We start from the raw sequence: 20684 nt of genomic DNA, 5'->3' as shown, positions 1-20684 counted from the left end.
CAATTCTTACTGGCTGTAAAACCCCTTTAATTTCAGACTCCCCGGACGTTTATAGTCTATGGGCGGTTAAAAACTTGTGTTAGCTGCTGATGTGATTAAGTTTCTAATCACACAATTAACCCCTTCCCGACATACTCCGTAAATATACGATAGAAGTCAGGTGGGGGGAGTATGGAGTAAACATGAAAGTCCAAAAAATGGCGGTGGAGTGAAGGGGTTAAGAAAAAAAGCACACAGCAGTAAACTCTGTCTGACTCCTCCCATGACCGATCACATGACTGTGACATCATCACGGGTCCTTTACACTCAACGAAGTAACTATGCGACTGATAACGTGACCGTGACATATGACAGGTCCTGTTCACACTAGGATGTAACGTCTGCAGATACGTAGTGATCAGGGTATGTGCGATCTGTATACATTGTACTATGTCCTGGATTATTGGGTATATATTCTTATATACAGTGTATATCTATAGTGTGTGTGTGTGTGTGTGTGTGTGTGTGTGTGTGTGTATATAGTACAGGATTATATAGGTTAGTATTATATATATATATATATCTATGTATCTATACATATGTAATATAGGTGTGTATATTATATGCAGGATATATCTAGAGTGGGGATGTGGAGGGCTACACCGTATTTAGAAAGAACAGAAAAGATAATAAAAGGTGGAGGGGTTTGTCGGTTAAAAAAGGTCCCATGCACACGACCGTATTTTCAGCTATCCGTAAATACGGTTCGTATTGCATCTGTATATACGGATCCGTACAAAAAGAGGGAGGTTGCAAATGATGTCATCAACATGTTGCCTAGCAATGCTCCCGTAAATACGGACGGTTTACGGATACACATCAGTAGCTGTCCGTATATACGGAAGCTCCCATAGACTTCTATGGGAGAGTCCTTGCCGTAATTACGGAGAAGAATAAGACAGGTTCTATAATTTTTTCAGCACGGACACCCATCAGTAAAAATACGGAAAGGTGTCTGTGGCAAATAGAAATTAATGGGTCCGTAATGACGGATGAAATATACGGTTGCGTGAATGGGGCCTAAGACCGCTGCTGAATGACGACATTCTGAAGAAGTGGCCCAAAAACTGGGTTTAAAGAGTAACTAACGTATCAGAAAACCTCTGACGTATCATAGTGACATGTCAGAAGTTTTGTTCGGCGGGGATCCGAGCACTGAGACCCTCACCGTTAAAACGAAGCTGCAGAAGCGCTCAGGTGATCACTGACCCGCATTGTTTCTGAACGGCTTTTTCCGGAAAGCCGATGTAACGGTGTACGAGCTCATAGACTTTCTATTGAGTCCGTACACCGTTACCTCGACTTTCCGGGAAAAGCCAAACAGAAACAAAGCAGTTCCGAGCTCACCCGAGCGCTTCGGCCGCTTCGTTTTAGCAATCGTTGGGGGTCTCAGTGCATCGGTATTTAGATGGTATATCCTAGTAATCTGCCATCAATGTCTCTGGTGGGTTTTCCCCTATACGTCTGTAGGAAATCAGAGGGCAAAAAGAAAGCACCAAAATCTAGATGAGGTTTCCACATTTTGTTGGCCAACGTATGCCACAAACACAATCCCTAAAAATGCTCATCCCATATCCTTTTTTTTTTTTTTGGTATGGATAATAGTCTGCTTCTTCTAGGAAACCTTGCTTGTCCACGGAGTAATATATACTGTACTTTATATATGACGTTCTTTTCAGTTTTATTTAAGAATGCCTCCGCCATTTTTTCCCCCACAGGTTCCAGAAGTGAAGGATCTTTCCAGATCAATTCTCCTTCACTAGAAATGACTCTCTTCCTGACGGACCCACCAAGGATGGACAAGGACAGAAAACACATGGCTAAGAGGATATTAAATGCCACCCTAGAGATCATCTACCTGCTGACTGGAGAGGTGAGGGATTCTGGGAATTATGATATTTTGTGAAACTCCGCTCAATGCCAATGTGCTCCATTAAAGGGGTATTCCCAGCTCAGCCATTTATGGCATACCTATAGGATATGCCATAAATGGCTGATAGATGTGGGTCCTAGCTCTAAGAACCGCACCTATATCGAGAATCACTTCTATGGGAGTTACAAAAACAGCGTAGCTTACCAAGTGTCATGGCGCGGGGTGTGGATCCACTGGGCCGTACCGCGTAGCGGAGAAGCAGCTGGCCAACAAGGTACAAAACAATGTCTATAGATCAGAACGCGTACCTGAGGCAATGTAGACAGTAGAGGGAGCACGACTTGACTTTCACAACAGGTGACACCGCGGATGCAGCGGGAAGACACGACTTGACTTTCACAGCAGGTGGCACCGCGGATGCAGCGGGAGGCACGTCTTGACTTTCACTTGTAGATACGATAGCACGGGATACAGGGTACAGGCAGCAGGAACGGGTAACACTGGGAACAGGAAAACACTGGGAGACAATTTGCAAGACAAACTTAGGTATACAAAAACGCTCAGGCAAGGAACCAGTGGGCAGAGCCCCTTATTATAGTCCAGCAGCCATTTGGGCTGATAATTGATGGGTGACAGCTGGACATGTACTGGCCCTTTAAGGCCGTGCGCGGGCGGGCGTGCACGCCCTGCGGGAATCAGTCCGAGGACCCGGAAGACAGTGCCGGCGTCTCCCTGGAGGGAGCTGACGCGGTGAAGAGAGATGTCAATGGCCGGGATCATCAAAGGGTAAGTCTAAACGACAACCCCCGGCCATAGACGTTACACCAAGTAGACTGTTTACGTATTCCCAGCCTCCTTGCCAGTAGGCTTTTGCCTGGATGCGGCGGCCAGCAGCCGCTTCACCAGCCTGTCAAACTAATCCGATCAGCTTCTATGAAGAGGTAAGTTCTAGACTGCACCGGGGTGAGTCATTGGATGTCCTCAGGGGCGTAGCTAAAGGCTCATGGGCCCCGATGCAAAAATTCTTACTGGGCCCCCCCCCCCCCCGCAAACTTCTCATGGCCGACGGTCCGCAGCTTTCAGCTGCATCGCTGGGTCTCCTAAGTGACCCAACAATGCAGCACTAGCAGCCGGGGCGTCACTAAGGCTGGATTCACACACCCTATTTACGGACTTAATTCGGGCGTTTTAGCATTGAATTACGTCCGAAAATGCGGCTCAAAAGCGTTGGCAAACATCTGCCCATTCATTTGAATGGGTTTTACGATGTTCTGTGCCGACGGTCATTTTTTACGCGCCGCTGTCAAAAGGCGGCTCGGCGTAAAAAAGACGCCTGCGTCAAAGAAGTGCCTGTCACTTCTTCAGACGTAAATGGAGCCGTTTTCCATGGACTCCATAGAAAAACAGCTCCAATTACGTCCGTAATGGACGCAGCGAAAGACGCCTGCACATGCCATTGCGGCTGAAATTACGGTCCTGTTTTCTCCTGAAAACAGCACCGTAATTTCAGCCGTAACAGACGCTGCCGTGTGAACATACCCTCAGGGCTTAAGGGTATGTTCACACGGCCTATTTACCGACGTAATTCGGGCGTTTTTGCCCCGAATTACGTCTGAAAATAGCGCCTCAATAGCGCTGACAAACATCTGCCCATTGAAAGCAATGGGCTGACGTTTGTCTGTTCACACGAGGCGTATATTTACGCGCCGCTGTCAAATGACGGCGCGTAAATGGACGCCCGCGTCAAAGAAGTGACCTGTCACTTCTTTGGCCGTAATTGGAGCCGTTATTCATTGACTCCAATGAATAGCAGCGCTAATTACGCCGTAATTGACGCGGCGTTCAAACGCCTGCACATGCCGTTACGGCTGAAATTACGGGGATGTTTTCAGGCTGAAACATCCCCGTAATTTCAGCCGTTACGGACGCCCTCGTGTGAACATACCCTAAAATGTCGGGGAAATAGCCCCAATACATATGTGTCCGCCCAAAAAAATGTGTGTATAGGAGACAGCATAGCATATCTATAGCACTACGACCCTATCAACTATGGATAGGATTAGATACAGTGGCTCAGCAGACAGTATCACACATGATCGGATTAGATACAGTGGCCCAGCAGACAGTATCACACATGATAGGATTAGATACAGTGGCTCAGCAGACAGTACCACACATGATAGGATTAGATACAGTGGCTCAGCAGACAGTACCACACATGATAGGATTAGATACAGTGGCTCAGAAGGCAGTATCACACATGATAGGATTAGATACAGTGGCTCAGCAGACAGTATCACACATGATCGGATTAGATATAGGGCCCAGCAGACAGTATCACACATGATCGGATTAGATATAGGGCCCAGCAGACAGTATCACACATGATAGGATTAGATACAGTGGCTGAGCAGACAGTATCACACAAGATACGATTAGATACAGGGCCCAGCAGACAGTATCACACATGATTGGATTAGATACACAGCTCAGCAGACAGTATCACACATGATTGGATTAGATACAGGGCCCAGCTCGCTGACATTGCGGCTCCAGCGCTGGACCCAGGACAGGTAAGAATAATAATTTTGCTTCTTTATGTGTTACTGATTATTTTTGTGTGTTTGTGTTTTTTTTTACAGGTTCGGTTGTTGGACTTCGGATTCGAGGACTTCAATGACGGCGTTTTTTTTATTCTCAATAAAATAGTTAATGAGGGTTGTTTTTTTATTTCAATAAAATATTTTTTCTATGTGCTTGTACTTTTTTAAACTTTATTATCACCGCCTTAGTAATGGCCGCTGGCTGATTGACAACCTCCATTACTAAGGCGAGGCTTAATTTTAGCAGGTGCAGAGGCCAACACTAACCCCCATTATTACCCCGGTACCCACCGCCACCAGGAGTACTGGGAAGAGCCGTGTACGAACCAGTACCCGACCATCTGTAGTGACGGGCAGGCACCGGGGTGGCCGCAGGCTGGAAGTATTAGGCTGGGGAAGGCCAAAAACAGTGGCCCTTCCCACCCTTGTAATGCTGCCTGCTGCTGCTGTGTTGTATCTGGCTGGTTATGAAAATTGGGGGGGACCCCACATCGTTCTTTCCAATTATTTTTTTATTTTTAAATGACGTGGGGGCCCCCCCATTTTTCATAACCAGCCAGATACAATAAAGCAGCAGCAGCCTAGCATCACCAGGGTAGGAAGGGCCACTGTTTTTGGCCTTTCCCCTCCTGATAATACCAGCCTGCGGCCACCCCAGTGGCCGACCATCACTACAGATGGTCAGGTACTGGATCGTACCCGGCTCTTCCCAGCACCCCTGGTGGCGGTGGGTACCGGGGTAATAAAGGGGGTTAGTGTTAGCCTCTGCACCGGCTAACACTAAGCCCCGCCTTAGCAATGAATGCTGTCAATCAGCCGGCGGCCATTACTAAGGCGGTAGTAATATAGTTTAAAAAAAACACAAAGACATAGAAAAAATATTTTATTGAAATAAAAAAAAAACCCACACAACCCTGATTAACCATTTTATTGATAATAAAAAAAAAAGCTGTCATCGAAGTAGTCCTGGAATCCAACGTAGTCCAACGACCGAACCTGTAAGAAAAAACACAAAAAATGATTAGTAACACATGTGTTAGGCTTAGATACAGGGCCCATGTGTGATACTGTCTGCGGGACCCTGTATCTAAGCCTACCACAACGTAGGCTTAGATACAGGGTCCAGCAGACAGTAATGTTATACAGTATAAGATAACTGTGTGCTGGGGCCCTGTATCTAAACCTACAGTGTGGTAGGCTTAGATACAGGGCCCAGCAGACAGGATCACGCATGGGCCATGTATCTAAGCCTACCATGTGATTGGCTTATATACAGGGCCCATCAGACAGGATCACACATGGGCCATGTATCTAAGCCTACCATCGGATTGGCTTAGATACAGGGCCCAGCAGACAGGATCACGCATGGGCCATGTATCAAAGCCTACCATGTGATTGGCTTAGATACAGGGCCCAGCAGACAGGATCACGCATGGGCCATGTATCTAAGCCTACCATGTGATTGGCTTAGATACAGGGCCCAGCAGACAGGATCACACAATCTGTGATCCTGTCTCACGGGCCCCCTAAGCCTGCTACATCGTAGGCTTAGGGGTTGTACAGTCCCTAAACCAGGGGTCTCAAACTCGGCCGGGTAAGTGGGCCGCATATAGAAAAAATGGGAAGTTGACGGGCCGCATTACTTTCAAATTTGATACAATACAAAGTTATTGTTAATCAATTAGTTATTTGATCTACTATAACACTATATTACTAGAATACTAATACTACATTACTATAATAATAGCGCTAGGTTTAAAATTTGAGATATTTCTCCACGTGCTTATTTCAACAATCCAGCTTTCCAGTTTAAGTGTCGCTAAATGCAGTCCGGCGGCTCAGTTAGCACACATGTCAAGATTGGGCAGCCCCTTTTTAGATAGTGCCGCAGTGCCCTCTGTGGATGCTGCCGCAGTGCCCTCTGTGGATAATGCAACACACCCCTAGATAAGGCCATAGTGCCCTCTGTATATAAGGCCGCAGTGCCCTCTGTAGATAAGGCCATAGTGCCCTCTGTAGATAAGGCCACAGTGCCCTCTGTAGATAAGGCCACAGTGCCCTCTGTAGATAAGGCCACAGTGCGCTCTGTAGATAAGGCCACAGTGCCCTCTGTAGATAAGGCCACAGTGCCCTCTGTAGATAAGGCCACAGTGCCCTCTGTAGATAAGGCCACAGTGCCCTCTGTAGATAAGGCCACAGTGCCCTCTGTAGATAAGGCCAAAGTGCCCTCTGTAGATAAGGCCAAAGTGCCCTCTGTAGAGGCTGCCACAGTGCCCTCTGTAGAGGCTGCCACAGTGCCCTCTGTAGAGGCTGCCACAGTGCCCTCTGTAGAGGCTGCCACAGTGCCCTCTGTAGAGGCTGCCACAGTGCCCTCTGTAGAGGCTGCCACAGTGCCCTCTGTAGAGGCTGCCACAGTGCCCTCTGTAGAGGCTGCCACAGTGCCCTCTGTAGAGGCTGCCACAGTGCCCTCTGTAGAGGCTGCCAAAGTGCCCTCTGTAGAGGCTGCCCCAGTGCCCTCTGTAGAGGCTGCCCCAGTGCCCTCTGTAGAGGCTGCCCCAGTGCCCTCTGTAGAGGCTGCCCCAGTGTCCTCTGTAGAGGCTGCCCCAGTGATGTCAGGGGCTTGCCCAGAGCTGGACTTCCGGAGCACTCTGCCTGGGATTCCAGCTCTGCTCCTGACATCACTGTCCATATATGGACAGAGATGTCAGGGGCAATCCCAGAGCTGGAGTCCCAGGCAGAGCGCTAGTAGGCTCTTCCTGGGACTCCAGCTGTGCTCCTGACATCACTGGGACTCCTGCTCTGGGGAAGCCCCTGACATCATTGTCGATGTATGGACAGCGATGTCAGAGGCTTCCCCAGAGTCCCGGAGCAGAGCCGATAATAGCGCTCTGCCCGGGACTCCGCTCTGGGGAAGACCCTGACACACTGTCCATATATGGGCAGCGATGTCAGGGAATTCCACAGAGTCCCGGAGCAGAGCCTGTACTAGCGCTCTGCCCGGGACTCCGGCTCTGGGGAAGCCCCAGACATCGCTGTTCATATGTGGACAGCGATGTCAGGGAATTCCACGGAGTCCCGGAGCAGAGCCGACACCAGCGCTCTGCTCCGCTCTGGGCAAGACCCTGACACACTGTCCATATATGGGCAGCAATGTCAGGGAGTTCCACAGAGTCCCGGAGCAGAGCCGACACCAGCGCTCTGCCCGGGACTCCGGCTCTGGGGAAGCCCCAGACATCGCTGTTCATATGTGGACAGCGATGTCAGGGAATTCTCCACAGAGTCCCGGAGCAGAGCCGACACCAGCGCTCTGCTCGGGACTCCGGCTCTGGGGAAGCCCCAGACATCGCTGTTCATATGTGGACAGCGATGTCAGGGAATTCCAGAGTCGCGGAGCAGAGCCGATACTAGCGGCTCTGTGTCCCGCGGGCCGCAGATGACAGCCCCAAGGGCCGCATGCGGCCCGCGGGCCGCGTGCTTGAGACCCCTGCCCTAAACATTGATGGCCTATCCTCAGGATAGGCCATCAATAGCTGATGTGTCTCTCGGGACCCGCAAATCAGCTGTTTTGAAGGGGCCGCAGCACTCGTACGAGAGCTGCTTCCCCTTCATTTCACTACTCGCTCACACTGTGAATCGCCGACATGGATTCACAGTGTGCCGGAATGAAGGGGAGCAGCTCTCGTACGAGTGCTGCGGCCCCTTCCAAACAGCTGATTGGCGGATCCCGGGAGTCGGACCCCGCCAGTCAGGGCTATCTTACCTTCCTCTTCGGCCGCGGCGCGAGTTCTGTCGTCTCGATGCTGTGCGCGGCGCATAGCGCTGTGACGTCATGCGCTGCGCACAGCGCATGACGTCAGGACCTCCGCTGCCATCCGGAACCAGGAAGGTAAGTCAAGTATGTTACTATAGTAACAGGGGCCCGCGGCCCGAGTTACTATAGTAACTTTTTATTGATGTGGTGCGGGGGGCCGTGGGCCCCCCTGGCTTCGGGGCCCGGTCGCATTTGCGACCGCTGCGACCCCTATAGCTACGCCAGTGGATGTCCTATATCTTTATGTTTATCTAAGCATTTGATACTGTGCCACATAAAAAAAAGGTTGGTACATAAAATGGGAATTCTTGAACTAGAAAACAATGTGTGCAAGTAGGTAAGTAACTAGCATAATGATAGAAAAAAAGAGGGTGAATATTAATGGTACATACTCAGATTGGGTCAACGTTACTAGTGTGGTACCCCAGGGGGCAGTATTGGGCCCTATTCTCTTTAATATATTATTAATGACCTTGTAGAGGGATTGCACAGTACAAGATCAGTTTTTACAGATGATACGAAACTGTGTCAAGTATTTAACACAAAGGAGAACAGTATTCTGGATCTAGATAAGTTGGAGGCTAGAGCAGAGAATTGGCATATGAGGTTTAAATCTAATAAATGTAAGGTTGTCAAAAATACATGTCACCATTATATACTAAATGGAAAAACATACTGTAAAGCGGACATGGAAAGGACTTAGAATGTTAGTTGACATTAAACTAAACTGTAGCAACAAGTGTCAGATAGCTGCTGGCAAAGCATGGTGTTCATCGAAAGTTGCATAGATTGCCATGACGAAAACAGGAAGTCTTTATGGTGAATTCACTAAAGGGGTCTGAATGATTTTCTCGAGTGTAATAATATTACAAGTTATGGTTTCTAGATTATTGTAGATGGGTCGTTGATCCAAGGATTTATTCTGATTGTCATATTGGAGTCGGGAAGGATTTTTTTCCCTTTTTCCTTGGCTTTTGCCTTATGGGAGTGTTTGCTATCCACTGGATCAACATTGCACAATAATAGACTGAACTGGATGGACTTCTGTCTTTTTTCAGCCTTACAAGCTATGTTACTATGTCAATACAAGCTTCTGGTACAGTCATTGTTGATGATTAGACAGATGGGATTACAGATCGCAGTTCAACTTCCCTGGCTCAATACTTATGAACTTATCTTATTTAGTAGACTATTGAGGGAAGGTTACCTGCACTGTCCACTTCAGGTAGAGTCAGGAGGGGGAGAGGGCACTGGCATCATGGGATTGATGGCTTAGCACAGAGAACGAGAATGCAGGATGAAATCTAACAATCAAGATGGCGTCTGATCAGAAGCAGACAAGATGTTAGATTGTAGGGAAGCGAGTAAAATTTACAGAGTCTAGAGTTTGGTAGATTATCAGGGGGAGGGTGCTATGATAAAAAGTTGTGATTCCAAAATTTTGGGTAACTAAACTTTCAGAAAACTTCTGTTTGGCTTTTCTCGGAAAGTCGATGTAGCGGTGTATGGACTCAATAGAAAGTCTATGGACCGTACACTTTTAAATCGGCTTTCTGAGAAAAGTCAATCAGAGACTAAGCGGCTCAGCGCTCACCTGGGCGGTTTTGCCGCTTCGTTTTGGAGATCGGTGGATGTCTCAGTGCTCAGACCCTTACAGATCAACATTCTGACATGCCACTATGACATGTCAGAAGTTTAGTTACCCTTTAATAAAATATTGAAGTTAATGGAAATTTAAGTGATTTTCAAAATTAGATCACGTGACATCACTCTTCTGGGATATATTTCATGTGACATCACTCTTCTGGGATATATTTCACGTGACATCACTCTTCTGGGATATATTTCACGTGACATCACTCTTCTGGGAAATATATCACATGACAACAGGGATGTGACTGCAGATGTGAGGGATTGGGAAAAGGGAATATGATCTTATAGGTGAAGGGAATGTATAAAGTGACCTCAATGTCTCTCCATGTACAGGATTACATAGTAGTGAAGAAGAGAACTGAAGAGGGTGAAGGATGGAGCAGGAACCAGGTTCCTATCACGATGTCTCCACCTCACTCGCGGATGAATGAGAGGAACAACGAGCAGAAGATCCTGGACCTGACCAACAAGATCATTCATCTACTAACTGGAGAGGTGAAGACTACCGACACATTATATAGTGACATCCATGGGCGGTGTACAGATGATTGTATCATTGTGTGATATTAGTGGAATACTTTCAGGGGTTGTACGAATTATTATTATGTATTGTATTTTCGGAGGTTATGTTATGTTTATAACAGAAGCCACAAGGTTATGCCGGATCGGTCTTACAATGGATAGCAACAGCACCTGACTCCAGGGATCCACCATGGTGTCTGTCGTTTTGATGACAAGAATGTGCTGCTTTCTGTGCTATTTTTGCCAGTGAATGTGACGGAACAGTTGAGGGAGGCTCCGAACAGCAGTGTTGAATAGGACGATTTCAAGAATTCTGAATAATTTACTTGATCGATCACATGTCCACTTAATGGTAGTCAGCATTACTATTGGTGGTTTCCTCTTCTGCAGATCTTATGTTTTCTAATTTAATAATCAAAAGGGCAGAGAAATATTTGCAATTCCTGTCATTATGGGTTTGTCGTTTAGGCTATGTTCACACCTGCGCTAGTCATCCCGTTGTTCTGCCCCTTCAGAGGAGCAGAACAAGGGAATAACCAAAAGCGGTGGTTCTGTTGCACCACGGACTACACCGGCGACCGACGGAACCCAGTGACTTTAATGGCTTCAGTTGGGGTATCCGTGGTTTTACCAAAACCAATAGCGCAGCATGCTGCACTATTGTTTCCGGTAATCTCTGCCAAATATGCTACAGCGGCCCCTATGGAGTCTCCAATCCAGGTGTGAACCGGTCCTTATTATCTTGCACTTTCAGTGAAATGCATAGGTAGTTTTTGTTTTAGTCCAAAAAGTCTGTATTTTTCGCTGATTCTGTTTTTTTGTCTGGGCTAGGTTCCTATAAGGTATCAGGATGTCACGGTCTATTTCTCCATGGAGGAATGGGAGTATTTCGAAGGACATAAGCACCTATATAAGGACATTGTGATGGAGGACCACCGGCCCCTCACATCACTAGGTAACTTTCATTGACTGTACAGGAGAGAGTGGTTTAGATCACTGAGAAATATCCATCACCAAAAGACTACCCTGTTTATGTCTTCTACAGAAGGATCCAGTATGAAGAACATAACAAAAGGACTTTCCACTCCTCTTCTCACCCAAAATTCTCCAGAGAAAAATCCCAATGTCCTTCAGGATCATCAGGTAGAGGAAGCACAAAATGCTATATATGATCGTTTTTAGTCTCATCCTTTTATCACAATGGCTACAAATGTTTTCGGTTGCTATACAATGTTACTTAAAACCTCTCCTAAATTTCTTAGGCTGAACGTCTGACTTATATTAAAGAAGAAGCTTTAATCGGAGATAGAGAGATGGATGTGGTGGTCAAAGGGCAATTTAAGGAAGAGGAAATTCCTACAAATATCAACCCAGGTAAATAATAACCACTGTAATAGTTCAATCTAAACGGCAGAATGCTCTGATCTAGCTAGGGGGTATAAAAGGAGTGAAGAAAAATTGTTGACAGAGAATGAAAGAAGCAGCTGGGATCATGGTAAAAGCAAAATTGTCTGTAGTGGGCTAAAATTTGTCCGATTCGGATAAATGATTTGGAGATCCGTCTTTAAAATTTTCTATAAGAGAGCAGAATTTATAGTGGCAAAGTATCTCCACATCTACTCTGGCTACCTCCGGCACCGGATATCCATGCCGAAGGAAGCAGATCGCTTCAGTCACAGAATAGCGACCGAGCTGCAGTACTTCAAATACTACATACTCTGCATAACATCCTGTGCCCAGAGGCAGCCGGAGCAGCTGATCGATGTGGGGTCTGGATGTCGGACCCCCACCGATCATATACGGATGACCTATCCTTTGGATAAGTCATCAGTTGTCCGTGCCTGTACCACCCCTTTGATGTCAGCTGCACAAAATATAGAAATAACAGATATTAGAAAGTTCTGACTGATAAAAGCACAAGCAGTTGTTCCTCTAGACTTAATACACTTGTGCTCGAAGGCCGGCACGAGCCGACAAGTCTGTATGTTTGAAAAATTGCTAATATTTTCTTTAGAAAACGGGATATGGAGAATTTCATATCTACAGATTCTGGATGTTTTTTCTTAATTCAAAAGTAGATATTGTAGTAAGTATTTATTGTACCCAAGAAATTGTTCAAGGATAGAGGCAGCAGTTATACGCGAGGATATCAACTGACGTGCGAAAAAATATAGTACAAGGTGAAAGGTGACAAGTAATAAAGACACTAGCAAAGTAAGGCTGGGTTCACACGACCTATTTTCAGACGTAAACGAGGCGTATTATGCCTCGTTTTACGTTTGAAAACAGGGCTACAATACGTCGGCAAACATCTGCCCATTCATTTGAATGGGTCTGCCGACGTACTGTGCAGACGACCTGTTATTTACGCATCGTCGTTTGACAGCTGTCAAACGACGACGCGTAAAAATACAGCCTCGTCAAAAGAAGTGCAGGACACTTCTTTGGACGTTTTTGGAGCCGTTTTCTCATAGACTCCAATGAAAACAGCTAAAAAAACGGACGTAAAAAACGCTGCGAAAAACACCGCGAAAAATGCGAGTTGGTCAAAAAACGTCTGAAAAGCAGGGTCTGTTTTCCCTTGAAAACAGCTCTGGATTTTCAGACGTTTTTGGTCACTACGTGTGCACATACCCTTTAGGATGTGAAATGTCAAAGAATTGGGACAGAAGACTTATTTTCCAATCAAGAAGTTTTTCTGTAAAAAAATTTATTGTGAAATTCTAGATGTAATCTAAAAATTTCCACAGAACATAATCTTAAAAGGCAAGATTTTTTTGGTAAGACTTTTTGGGCCTTCTCTTTTTGGTTTGCAATCTCTCAAGCATACTTTTTTTGTCGGGTGACGACCCCTGGCTCCTCTTTTGACTCAAACTGTGTATTGCTCCTACATCTCACTCATGGCCAATTGGTGACCACAACCTGAAAATCGGACCAAGAGACCCCCATATCCCCCTTCTGGGGTAAAAAAAAAAAAGGGGTGATTACTTAGACTCAGTTTAGCCAGTGTCAAACCAATTGTGGTTTAAGGATCCACTTCCCAGACAGAACTGTAACACAGGCGATGTGTTGATTTTTTTAGTAGATGAGGTTCCTGTGCACTCCTCAATGCACCCCTGGCTATTCTCCCTTGGTCTATGGTGGAATTCTAAAAATTTGAAACTGGACGAGGAAGACCTCTTCTGCCCAAACCAGGCCACAGTCCACTATGATCATAGAATAAAATGTGCATTGAATCGTGTTGCACCCCCCTACTGTCCACACCTCCAGGCACTGTAGACGGAAACTTGGTACACAACTCAAACCTGCTACTTGCAAACATGCTCTAGGTCTGCTGAGCTCCAGTGAAAAAAGTCTCGCCCATATGCCGACTTCCTTCACTACAAATTTGTGCTGCAATCCTACAGTCTTGCCCTCCTCTATGCTAAATCTATTTCACTTCCTTAAAGGAGTTGTCCACCTTCTGACAACTGATGACCTATCCAACGGATAGTATGTCATCGGTGCAGGTCCGACACCCGTACCCCGCACCGATAAGCAACTCCGGTGGCCTGCGGGCACCAGATGTTGTGGCACATAATGCTATGTACGGAGCCCGGGAACAGTTGGCTCCGTACATAGCATAGCGGCCGTGCTGCACAACTGCAGGTCCGCTCCTATTCACTTGAACAGAACTGCATCTCGGCCGCTATTCCGTGGCCGGAGCCATTTGCTTCCGGCTTGTACGTACGGTGCACAAAGGCACCGGACCAGCTGATCTGTGCGGGGCCTGGGTGTCGCACCCCCACAGATCATGTACTGATGAGCTATCCGGTGGATAGGTCATCAGTTGTCAGAAGCTGGAAAACCACTTTAAGCTCTTGATCCTCTCCCCTCACATCTTGTCTGTGCTATGCCACCAGCTGTCATTCCTCACTTGACCAAAATGTTCAACCTCTTTCTGAAATTTTTCCTTTTAGTCATACTTTCGTCACCTTAATGCCTCATGTCACTACAGTGTTTGCCGGCCGAGTCTCATCAGTGATCCTTGGAAAGATAGGACATGTTCTATCTTTCCATGGATTGGAGAATCGGGTCAGTTTTCACGGACCCTATTCACCCGCTAAAGTGAATGGTTCCATGAAGACTATCGGGCGCCACTCGGATGCCGTTAAAAACGGCCCGAGTGGCACATCTGTCGTGTGCAACTGGCATAATTCTTAAGATGCTCACTCTTGACCCCTCATCCCCTGCAAATTTTCGCCTGGTTTATAACATTTCATATATTTATTAAAATAATTCTGAAAAGATAAATATTACCATATCCAATAGTTTACAATTTCAATTATTGTTATGATACAGTATATTAGAAAATTGTACTGATAATACAAAGACAAATTACACAAGGAAAAAAAACATTCTTCTCCAACCACTTTCCCCCTAAATTAACCCCTAAACATAGCAAGTTCTTCCTCTACCATATGCAGTACTTGTATACCCGAGGTCCACAGTTTCCCTTAAATGTAAGTATTTTCCCTCTGCTCATCCGCATAGTTGGAATCCATTTTTCACCATACATTTTCTAGCAAAAAAGGCTTCATCAAAACAATGACGCAATTGTGATTGTTGTAATATCTGATCGGTAGTTTCCAACTTTCACCTTGTCTCTAAACTTCCATTTGCTTCTAAACCTCTAGAACCTCTGGTGTTGCGGAGTTTAGTCAATTGCCTTTCTACGAACTCTTTATTGGACCCCTCACAATCTCGCTTCTGTTCTTTTCATTCAACTGAAACTGCATTAACCAAAGTATCTAATGATCTTTTGTTGGCCAAGTCCAATAGTCAATACTGACCTTAGATCGAGAAGGATTATCTGCTGTATTTGACACTATCGATCACCTATACTCCTTTGCACTCCTCACTACTCTGCTCTTCCTTCTATCTCTCTGACTGTATTTACAGTGGAGCTGAAAGGAAAAAAATGGCGCAAGCACAGGGCATTACCCACAAGCAATGTGGAATGGAAAGTGTTGTAGTGATATGCTCACCTGGTGGTGTGGTGCTAGGAGCACGACACCCCTGTAGATTGGGTCTTTGATATATGGATTATCCTGGGAACTGCAGGCCACGGGTTGTGCCGGATTCAAAGTTCTTTGTCCGGTTTCCAGAAATGGTAGCAGTGTGGTGGGAAGTCCCAAAAATCAGAGATCTCTGTGATACTGCCTGAGAAAGGAGCCGGTCCGGGTCCGAAACGCATCGCCTGTATCCATCCATATCATTAAAGAACTTTCAAGTTATTATATTGTTTGCTTTCTTGCCATGCGGTACCAAGGAACCAATTTCACATCCTTTTAAAAGGGAACAGCGCTGTTTGTAGAGTTGATTTTTGTGACTTCCCACCACACCGCTACCATGACTGCATTGTGTGTCTTTTGCGGTTTCTACTTCCACTGCATTTCCTCTCTCTGTCTAGGTTTCCCATGGTTCAGTTTTGAGCCCCTTTTGTTTTCTTTCTACACAATCCTACTCTCATTCTCCCTTATTACATCCGGTCATTCCTGTCTACAGGACTTCTCCCCCGTGCGGCACCCATTCTTTGGAATTCAGTGCCACGGAACAACGGACTTGCTTTTAACATTCCCAGTTGTAAGAGCTACCTGAAAATTAATTTCCTAAAAGGGTTAATAATGTATGCAGTTTGTATTGTATAATCTAGTGACAGATCTTCTTGCAGTAACTAAAATGTTATGTTTATTAAAGGGACCAAAGATGATGAGTGTATTTTCTGCAGTATGGGTGTACACTTGCTGATATACATTCCTGTCCCCCGCCCCACTGATTCTGAGATTTTCATAGATTTTTATAGCGCTTCCGGGGACTGGAAGTCAAGTCGCACAGCCTTCTTTGATGATGATACGACTCTTCGTTATGTGGCCGACCCTGCTGTACTCTATATACAAGCAGTAGTACAGCGAGCACATTAAATACAGCGGGGTCTGTCACGTGATGAAGAGTCGTATCGTCATCAAAGAAGACTGTGCAACTAGACTTCCGGTCCCCCGGTAGCGCTATAAAAATCAATGAAAATCTAAGAATTAGCGTGACGGGGGAATGGAAATTACTAGTTAATTAGCGACTGTACTCACATACTCCGGTGAATACACTGGCAATAGTTTTTGGCCCCCACATAACCCTTTTAAGGTTTTTGAGCAAATGCATTTTTAACAATGCTTAACTGGCTGACTTTTTTTTTTATAGGAAGCTACAAAAATATTACGGTATATAATATCTAATCTAATGTGCTTCATAACACAAGGAAACACTGAAATCTGTTTATTTTTCCAACAGATGACTGCACCATAAATTTGGAAGAACATCTCCTTTTATCTCCAGATTATGAAGTAAAATATAACAATATCTCAGAACAAGAAGACTCCATTACCTCAAGGTTAACTTCAATCCTTCACAGCAGACTTCTGTCTACTGATCCTAATAATCCCAAGGATCCTTCATCTGATCAGTTACAGAATGCTAAACAAAATGCAAATTGTAGAGAAGGTAAAATATGTTCAGAGGGTGAGAAAGAATTTACAACGATACTGCATTTCTCTACACACAACAGAATTCACAGGAATAAAGGAAATTTTTCATGTTCAGAATGTGGAAAATATTTAACCCAGAAATCAGATCTTGTTAGACATCAGAGAATTCACACAGGGGAGAAACCATATTCATGTTCAGAATGTGGAAAATATTTAACCCAGAAATCGGATCTTGTTAGACATCAGAAAATTCACACAGGAGAGAAGCCATATTCATGTTCAGAATGTGGGAAATATTTTAGACACAAATCAGATCTTGTTAAACACAAGAGAGTTCACACAGGGGAGAAACCATTTTTATGCTCGGAATGTGGGAAAGATTTTGCCCAGAAATCAAATCTTATTAAACATCAAAGAATTCACACAGGAGAGAAACCATTTTCTTGTTCCGAATGTGTGAAATATTTTGCCCAGAAAGCACATCTTGTGGAACATCGGAAAACTCACACAGGAGAGAAACTATTTCATGTCCAGAATGTGGGAAATGTTTTACCCTGAAATCTCTTCTTCTTAAACATCAAAGAACTCACAAGGGGAAAATACTTTGCCAGGAAATCACATCAGGTTGAACATCCAAGGTTCTTTTCAAAATCCAAATGAGTTAAATATTTCACCCATAAGTCTTGGACATTAAATAATTCACACAGAGAAGAAACCATTCTAACGTCAAGATTGCAGAAAACATTTTACATAGAAATCATCCTTTCTTAATGATGTGCTGTGCAAATGCCATTTTACTGACCAAATTTAATATTAAATTATTAATCCCAGTTGTAATTCTCCATGTTCCTTTCTTTCAATTTGAAACTTCCCTGAAGCACTGACAGGTATGCCTCCGTTGTCACAAGAGCTTATAATGGGGCTGCTTGACATATATACAGAAGAAAAGTTATATAGTTAGAGTACCTGGTATGGTGATCATTGGGATTCTAGCTATACTCCCATTTTGCCGGAAATAGGTTTTAGAGATTATCAGAAGAAGCCTTGTTTTCATGTTGGAAAATAGTCCCTATATTTCAAAGTAGATCATTGATCAAAATCATACTTGCCGTCCAGGGTAATAAGAGCTAAGAGAAAAATAGTCATGTGAGGAATAAAGTACTCCGAAGGCAGCTAAAACTTTTCCATGGTGAAGCCTCAATTTTAAAGACAATTTTTCACCAGCCCCGAAAGGAAGCACCAGCACCGATTTAGGAAGAATGCAATTTGTAACATCCAAGTTTTGAAAGATATACATACTGTGGCATGGAAATTTTTGTCGACTGCTGAAATATTCAAATAAGCATTTCCCAGAACAGCCGAGCATGGAACGGAGAGTGGAGGCTCCTCCGGAAGTGCCTTAGCATTACAAGGAATCAGAGGTGGAAGGACCATCTTTTGGATAATGGTGGGAACCTTGCACCAATGAAATATTGTTTTGTAATTTCTAGGGCTCTGCAAGCAATAGAAAATTCGGTCACGAGGCCTGTGGGAAATTGTTAGTCACAGGGCTTGCAGAGGATGGTGTGAACTCACGGTGTCACCAAGGGATTTTACGTGGGGTTAAACCAGGGAGCAGAATCTAAGGGGTCCCCACGTATTCACCCTTTAACCCCTATACCGGGATCTCGACTTCGCTGCTGGGGAACCCAGATCGTTACTCCCAGAGTAGTCTCCCTTGGCAATGGACAACATGAACAGCCGTAGTACAAAATCAGACAGAGTGCAAGGTCAGGTGTAGCAAAAGTCAGGCTAGGTCGCAGATGGGTACATAAGGCTGGTAGAGCAAAAGGTCAGGACAAGCAGCTGAGGATCGTCACGGGTCACAGGCAAGTGGTCAGGAAAGGCGGCAGGCTAGTCAAAGTTATAAGTAGATTAATCACAAAAATCTAACATACTATAACATAGGAAATGACTAGACTAGTTAAGATGAACCAAATTGCACAGGCAATGTTTCCAGAATAGGGCGGTCCCTTTATACCCAGGGAAAGCTAGGTAGCGGATTTAGCGCACGCTGGTCCTTTAAGACTGAAAGGGTCAGTGCGCGCACTAGGAAGTGCAGGAGAGCGGCAGTGATGGAGGCTGCAAGCAGAGAGGGACGCGGTGCCGACCAGGAGACGCAATGAGGTGGTAAGCATACAGCAGTGGCGGGGACCAGCTCGGTGGCCAAGTTATTTTTTCTATTTACTAGTAAATTTAGTTTGGTGGCATTTATTCAAGAGTAGTGTGTGTCTTTATGAGGAAAACAGTGTACACAACTGTTAAAACACATGATCTGTGGAAATTGTGTACGTTTAAGACGTTTTTAGCACAAATATAATTTTGAATGTATTAAAATGGGAATGGGAGAAAATGATCTTCAATAATATGAGGTTACAATTGTGCCATTTTTTATTTCGAGTAAATTATTAATTTATTAAAAACTATGATGTTGGCATTTTCTTAAAGGATTAAGTGACAGGATGGTGTTAAGGAGGTATGCATATCTTGCCAATATAAAACTACAGGGGCCTTAGGAAATAAAGACACTAATTAGAAAGTATTACGAGCTCGATTATTGATGGCTTAGCATAACTGAACGAATCGGGGGAAAAAAAGAGACCATGGGGCCTAAAGGCAGTTTCAGGGCGATCAAATGCACATAGCAAATCTGTAACCAAAAAAGAGCAGGCGTTTCCTTGGACAATTGTGTGAGAGTAAATTAAAAGTACAAGAGTTCTCACCTTCTCAACAGCTATGAAGCGTGTATATATTATGGCCCGAGTGCTGCAAGTGCTGGGAATCGGCTCCTTGAAAAAGTCCAAGCTGGGAGTCATGTAGAAAGAATTTTCGTAGAAGAATATACCAAACTTCTGCGGTACCCAAATGGTGCCACAAATTAATTAAATCCAGATATAGTAGATAATAGAATTTATTAAAAATATAATTCCAATTCTAAAAATAATGCACTGAAAATTGAATTAAATTGACTTAAAATTTACAGACAAAGGCCACACTTACTGATACAGGGGCAGTTTCAAACACCAGTTCCCAGCAGGATGCAGACAAGTACAATTCTACATAGAGGGAGATTGCACAGGTGTAAAATACTGATGAACAGCCACTACCATACCTATCATTTATGAGGGGGGTGGCTGCTTACGATTACAAATGCACACAGATAAGGCTTCTATACGGTGCCAGTCACATGGTTACGTGCAGTGCAACATGCTGGCTTACTGCTTATTGGTTATGCCCATACTATTAGATCAGATGGACTGCCCAGCACCTTCTGAGTGTACCACTTACAGTAATGACACCCCGTTCTCCCCCAACATCACAAAGTCAGGGTGCTCGGTCTTCCTCTGGGTACTGATAAAAAAAATGAAAAAAAAGTCTTAACCTTTGTCTACCGAGCAACAATATACCAAGTATAAGGGATTTGGTGTCTGCTACTGGGGTGCGGCCTCTGTCAGACATTCTAGTGAACTCTGGTACGTCTACGGGGAATTGGCTACAATACCATCAACTATGGAGTTATATGAACTCTCTGGAACCTATTTCTAAACTCACTGCTCAGCTCAGAGACTTTGAAAAGCTGTTTTTCTTCTCTTGCACCTACACATTCGATCTCTCTGATCTAC

General features: G+C 44.8%; 1 protein-coding gene across 1 annotated transcript; it reads left to right on the top strand.

Moving 5' to 3' along the window:
• The first annotated feature begins 317 nt into the window (after nucleotides 1-317).
• LOC142663727 (uncharacterized) lies at nucleotides 318-17852 on the top strand. Its single transcript, XM_075842533.1, has 7 exons — nucleotides 318-402; nucleotides 1758-1912; nucleotides 10313-10474; nucleotides 11333-11456; nucleotides 11547-11644; nucleotides 11764-11875; nucleotides 16829-17852. The coding sequence occupies exons 2-7, from the start codon at nucleotides 1805-1807 to the stop codon at nucleotides 17578-17580; spliced, it is 1356 nt and encodes a 451-aa protein (XP_075698648.1). The 5' UTR covers nucleotides 318-402; nucleotides 1758-1804; the 3' UTR covers nucleotides 17581-17852.
• Nucleotides 17853-20684: the final 2832 nt, after the last annotated feature.

Source organism: Rhinoderma darwinii, chromosome 11, assembly GCF_050947455.1.
Source record: "Rhinoderma darwinii isolate aRhiDar2 chromosome 11, aRhiDar2.hap1, whole genome shotgun sequence".
NCBI classification, from domain to species: Eukaryota; Metazoa; Chordata; class Amphibia; order Anura; family Rhinodermatidae; genus Rhinoderma; species Rhinoderma darwinii.
This window is presented reverse-complemented; position numbering and strand designations above follow the sequence as displayed.

Coding starts and splice junctions, on each gene's coding strand:
- LOC142663727 (XM_075842533.1), top strand. CDS start 1,805: ATGACTCTCTTCCTGACGGACCCACCAAGGATGGACAAGGACAGAAAA. Junction 1,913..10,312: donor TCTACCTGCTGACTGGAGAG/GTGAGGGATTCT, acceptor CTCCATGTACAG/GATTACATAGTAGTGAAGAA. Junction 11,876..16,828: donor TCCTACAAATATCAACCCAG/GTAAATAATAAC, acceptor TTTTTCCAACAG/ATGACTGCACCATAAATTTG.